Raw genomic sequence first — 6,000 nt, 5'->3', positions numbered from 1 at the left:
GTTAAATCTAAATAAAATACTTTGTGTGTGTTCTGTAAAGACCTTTTTTTTTATTTACTCAAAGACCAAATAAAAATTTACTTCACTTAAATGAGGAACTACTAAACCCTCAGAGGAAGTTCTAATTTCCTTCACCAGCATCAAGGTACCTGCTGGAGAGATTATTATAAGTTGTTCCTTTAGTACCATTTTCTCTGAAATTAGTGGTTGGAGCGGCCCACAGATGGCGACACACACTACAGTTGACAGTTGCTTAGCAGAACCATCAGGAAGGGGGTGTAAGGTGCTCCCTTCTTCTGTTTATTGAGTACGAAGTGAATTTTAAACTATTATACAATGTATGTGAAAAGCGAACCAGACTGTGACTTTGACATAACTATGGAAACGATGACAGACATAGAAACCAGCCTGCTGCGGGAAGAATTGTTTGGACATAGCTGCGTCCCGTCGGGTGAGTTGTTTTTTGAGCTTGCTTTTATTTTATTTTGCGTTGTGGGTGGTTCTTATCGCCAGTCTGGTGCTGTCAGACCTCCAAGTGGTGGCTGGCTATGTGAAGAATCCCTCCACATGGTTGTCAGTGGTGCAATAAACTTGTTAGGGCATCATTTCCTAGTTTTGGTGGTGGTTGACGTGGTGGCTGCTAAAAACCATGTTGGTGAGCGTCTTGAGTTTTCCTTCATAATTTTCGTACCCATTTTTTCCTGTGGAACTTAAAATGAGGCAGCCATTTCCCCGATTGTGTTTTAAGTATCGGTTTCGTTTTAAACAATTTAGTTACTCCTAATATTTGCCACGCTGTAATAGTTGTCCGTATGAAGTGTCCCAGGATAGCAACTGTTACCTTGGATTTTAGGTATTGACGTGTCAAATAAGTAGCCAACGTATGGTGGATTTTCAATTTTATGTGTAGTGGTATACAAGTTTACTAAATATTTTGGGAATAATAAATCAATATTATAATGGAAAAGTGAATAAAAGCTTGGAAAACCTTCTACATGCAACAAGGCTTTAAAAAAAACTGCCTTTTATACATCTATAAGTAACCAGAATAAATTATTTAACCTTGTCAAAGCCAGTAATTGCATCGACCAGTTCAAGGCCAGAGTTAAGGAACGCCTTGTAAGAGAAGCTGCAGAAAGTGACTTCTTTCATTGCTGTTATTAACCACGTGTAGGCAATGTGCTTGTCATATCTGCTTAGGTCTTCCCATCTTCATTTTTTATAATTACTAAGGTGCCTGGAGGGAACTCGGAAGTTTTTAGACGACGTAAATAATTTAGTGTGAACTTTTTAATTGGTGCTGGTTATTTGAACAAAGTGCAATCAGTATTTGTGTTTTTTGTTACTTTTTTATTGCATCTATGTACTCTTGTTGGCATTAGTACTAGTACCTGTACGGTCAGAGTACTCTGAAAATATCGCTAATTCTGATTTGTTGTAAAATTATATATATTGACGTATGTATTACAGTAGTGCCCCTATTTTTTTAAATTTAAAATATATTACACATTTAGGCAGATTTGAATATTTTTATAAATGTAGGGATATACTCAGCCATCATCATAACTGTATATTCTGATGTACATATCGTTTGATGTGTGCACCGAGCAAGTGAATGTACACGTGGATGTATACTGTATACGTATACGAACTTGTTATACTTAAATTCCAGTAGGCCCATATTTAGGAATAAAGTATTCTTTGTCATGAGTAGGTGACGGAAATCTTCAGCGACTCGAGCATGTCGATAGCCTTTAAGCCTATTTAAAAGACCAACCATTGTTATTATTATAATCAAAAAGACCAACCAGTATGTCATGTTTTTTTAATTTGTTTTATTATTCGTGTATCTCGGTATTTATGTTCGTTGATACATATGTTATCAAGATCAATAAACATTTTTAAACTGGGAAAAACTTGTGGACCTGGTGAAATTAAATCCTTGTGCGGACTTGCAAGGTTATGATAAATTTACTTTTTTTTCATGACTATATACAGTATGTAAATTATTTTACATAAGCGTAAAGGATATGTAAAATTATCTACGTAGCTCTAAAAACAACTTGTATGAACACTGCCATTTCGTATACGACTTGCCTAAAGAATATACGTACTTACGTTTGCACGTGTATACGTTTTCGAGAGCTACTTTTCATTTTACCTATCCTATAACAAGTGTTTGCTTGCAATGAAAAAAAACTAAAGTCTGATTCCAGGGGTGAGTGAAATGTATGCGCAAGTGTCCTTAACACCTGCTACTCCTGTTCATCTAGCAGCAAATTTATACCTAGTAGTAGTAAACTTTGGGCCGTTCTAGGTACGTACCTTAGGGAGGACTATTCTTTCAAATGAATTAAGTTGGATAACAGCTACCCCCGTGAAAAAAAAAATATATGATGCATCCTCAGTTGATTCTTTCCACATTTGCTTTTCTTCTCTTGTGGTAGTTCCCCTCAAGGAAGGTTCCTTGATGTTGGTGAGGGGCTCTTGATTTAGGGAATTGGATCTGTGCTCCAGTTCCCCGAATTAAGCCTGAATGCCTTCCACATCCCCCCCAGGCGCTGTATAATCCTCCGGGTTTAGCGCTTCCCCCTTGATTATAATAATAATCTTGTGGTAGTTAATATATAAATCTTTGATATACCTTTGAGTTTCTAGAGTTTTTCTACTAGAGCCCTGCCTTGAGCCAGGCTCGTCTGGTGCTTGTCTGGTCAACTGGGCTGTTGCTACTGGTGGCATGTTTGACCACATATTCATCAGAACCTGGTTAATCTAGCTCTGGTGAAGATGTGTCCACTTTCTCTTGAAGACTTCTACACTTGTCGCAGCAGTGTGTGATATCTTCTGATAAGACGTTGAATAGTCGGGCCACCGATATTGATAGTGTTCTCTTACCCTATTCACGGCCACCCATGCTCTTCACTGGGTTTTTTTGTATTTCCTACCATACCTCTCTTGTATATTATGGCAGTGTGCATATTTGCTGTCCTAAACCTTCTAACTAAATCCTCACTTCTATGCTTGCCTACATCATTGCCTCCAGCACTGAGGCAGATAATAGGATTAACCCCATTACCGTTCATGATGTCAAGCCGGCTAACAATATCCTCCATCCCAGCCCCAGGAAAGCAAACCCTGTCTCCTGTCTCCTACTGTCCTTCAAGCAGAAGACCCTACCCATGTACCTAACCTGGCTATCCCCAACTACAATAATATTCTTACCTTCCTTGGTGTCGTTCGTCGTGACCTTTCCAGTAGTCGACTCACATTAGTCGGGTAGCACAGAGAATGCATTAATGTTTCCACAACAGTTTCCACAGCAGTCTTTCTTCATCGTTTCTACCTTTCCATTCGTCTTGATCGTCAACTTCGTTCCATGCTGTCCAGCCACTATCCAGTTTCCATTCTTGACCTGAGGACTCAGAACAGGACTGCTACGAATCCTCTTGTTTTCTTCAGTCAGTCGCCGTATCTTCGCTACCCTCAATTCTTCCTTAAGCTGCTGGTAAAGTTGCTCGATGGAGGGCATCTTGGTTCAATCTAAGGAGAGTACACTAATCGTCACCACTGAGCTAAGTACACGTCACCACTGAGGCTATTGAGGAACCGGCACACGGAATAGGAGAAATTTTTTCCTGGGTAGAGGCATGGCTGACAAATAGGCAGCAGAGAGTTTGCATAAATGGGGAGAAATCAGAATGGGGGCACGTCACAAGCGGTGTTCCGCAAGGGTCAGTGTTGGGCCCGTTGTTCACAATTTCCATAAACGACATAGATGAGGGAATAAATAACGACATAAGCAAATTTGCTGATGACACCAAAATAGGCCGGCCAATTCATTCTAATGAGGACACTAGAGCACTCCAGGATGATTTGAGCAGACTGAGGCAGAGGTCGGAGAAATGGCAGATGCAGTTTAATATAGACAAATGCAAAGTTCTAAATGTTGGACAGGAAAATAAACATGCCATATATAAGCTAAATAATGTAGATCTTAATACTACTGATTGCGAAAAGGATTTCGGAGTTCTGGTTAGCAATAATCTAAAACCAAGACAACAGTGCATTAGTGTTCGCAATAACGCTAACAGAATACATATTTGGCTTCATATCTAGAAGTATAAATAATGGAAGTCCTCAGGTTGTTCTTCAACTCTATATCCTTGGTTAGGCCTCATTTAGATTATGCTGCACAGTTCTGGTCACCGTATTACAGAATGGTTATAAATGTACTGGAAAACGCACAGCGGAGGACAGTTGATCTCATGTATCCGAAATCTTCCCTATGAGGATAGACTGAAGGCCCTGAATCTGCGCACTCGAAAGGCGTAGAATTAGGGGGGATATGATCGAGGTGTATAAATGGAAACCAGAGTAAATAAAGGGGATGTAAATAGCGTGCTGAAAATTTCCAGCCAAGACAGGACTCGCAGCAATGGTTTCAAGCTTGAAAAATTCAGATTCAGGAAGGATATAGGAAAGCACTGGTTTGGTATTAGAGTTGTGGATGAGTGGAACAAAGTCCCCAGCACAGTTATAGAGGCTAAAACGTTGTGTAGTTTTAAAAATGAGTTAGATAAATACATGTGTGGGTGGGTGTGAGTTGGACCTGACTAGCTTGTGTTACTAGGTCTGATGCCTTGCTCCTTCCTTAAGTGGAAGTGACCTGACTAGGTGGGTTATTGGGCTAATCCGGGGGGGGGCATGGACCTGCTTCGCATGGGTCAGTAGGCCTTTTGCAGTGTCCCTTCTTATGTTCTCTGCTTCATTGAGTACATATTTAGGACTACGGCATTCCAGTGATTTAAATGCTTCTGTTCGGACCATAAATGATCTTTATCTGTTCCAGGTCTGATATATCTCCTGCACTGAACAATATTCTCAACGAGAGAGCACAAACGACTATTAATTTTATTGTGAAAGTTCTCATTATCCATCCTGTCATCTTCCTGGCTGTCGTGACATTTGCCTTAATGTAGAGATGCATCCTCGAGGGGAGACTCGTGGTAGTTGGAAAATGGCAGGTGGTGGAGGGGGGAAGTGGGGGAAGAGATGTTCCACTAGCAGATGGGGAATAAAGTCAGCTGGTTAGCTGACATATTAGCTCCAAGCAGAATGTACCACTTGTAAATTGACCCGCTTGTAAGAAAATTCTTCGGTTTGTATTAACCAGGAGGGTTAATAACTCGGCTTAACTAGTGAGTTAACCCGTGTGGCGTGTTTTTGTTGGGATCCTACAGTCAATGTTTCCCATGATGTAAACCAACATTCTGCACTGCATATGCAGAATTTGCCGCATGACCTGCTCATCCTATGAATATAACCCAGACAAATGCTCTACGAAGGTTATAAAAATAAATTTTAGGTTATTAGTATAGGTACGAGTGTAACTTCTTTCACAGAGAGATGAATGACTTCAGGGGTAAAGAGTTCCTTGTAAATCTTTAAATTTCCTTCCGAACTCTACCCAAAATCTAAAGGTATTTACTGTTCTGCAATTGAATTATTTGTTTATTGGAGAAACGGGCCACTGACTAACGAACCTGGCCCAAAGCCGGGCTCCGGGAGTAGAACAACTCTCGAAACTCATCAAAGGTAAAGATAGTCTGAAGTTTATTTCTTTTGAACTGTTCGGTTGGATTTTCTTGCTGCAATCGGACCCTTTGAGGTTTAGCGCTTAATTTGATTATATTACTAGTAAACAAAGTAATCCGAGGCTGGACCTTCCATTCCCCCCACAGGCGCTGTATAATCACTATGGGTTTAGCGCTCCCCCATGATTATAATAGTAATAATAATCCGAGGCTGGCGGCAGCCAGGGCGACGCCCTTCACAGGTTATGTCGTCAATGGAGAAAGTTAACAACAGCGTGCATTACACCCTATACTGCCAGAGTTGCCAACATACCTGTACTTCCTGTAGCACCATACACGGCGGTGGGAAGTGGTGTTGCTCTGCTAGGGATAGCGGTTACCTTGTTTGATGGCTTTATTATTCACT

General features: G+C 40.6%; 1 protein-coding gene across 1 annotated transcript in view; it reads left to right on the top strand.

The window, feature by feature from the left end:
- Positions 1-226: 226 nt before the first annotated feature.
- The window catches only part of Atf6 (bZIP_ATF6 domain-containing protein ATf6), a gene marked incomplete in the record, with an annotated part of 187,176 nt that continues 181,402 nt past the window's right edge, over positions 227-6,000 (top strand). The window contains 1 exon segment of the mRNA XM_053775152.2: positions 227-451. Within this exon segment, the coding sequence (XP_053631127.2) occupies positions 337-451 (115 nt within the window).

The sequence above is a fragment of the Cherax quadricarinatus genome, chromosome 11 (assembly GCF_038502225.1).
Source record: "Cherax quadricarinatus isolate ZL_2023a chromosome 11, ASM3850222v1, whole genome shotgun sequence".
In the NCBI taxonomy this organism is placed as follows: domain Eukaryota; kingdom Metazoa; phylum Arthropoda; class Malacostraca; order Decapoda; family Parastacidae; genus Cherax; species Cherax quadricarinatus.
Note: the sequence above shows the minus strand (reverse complement) of the source record. Positions and strands in the feature narration are given on the sequence as shown.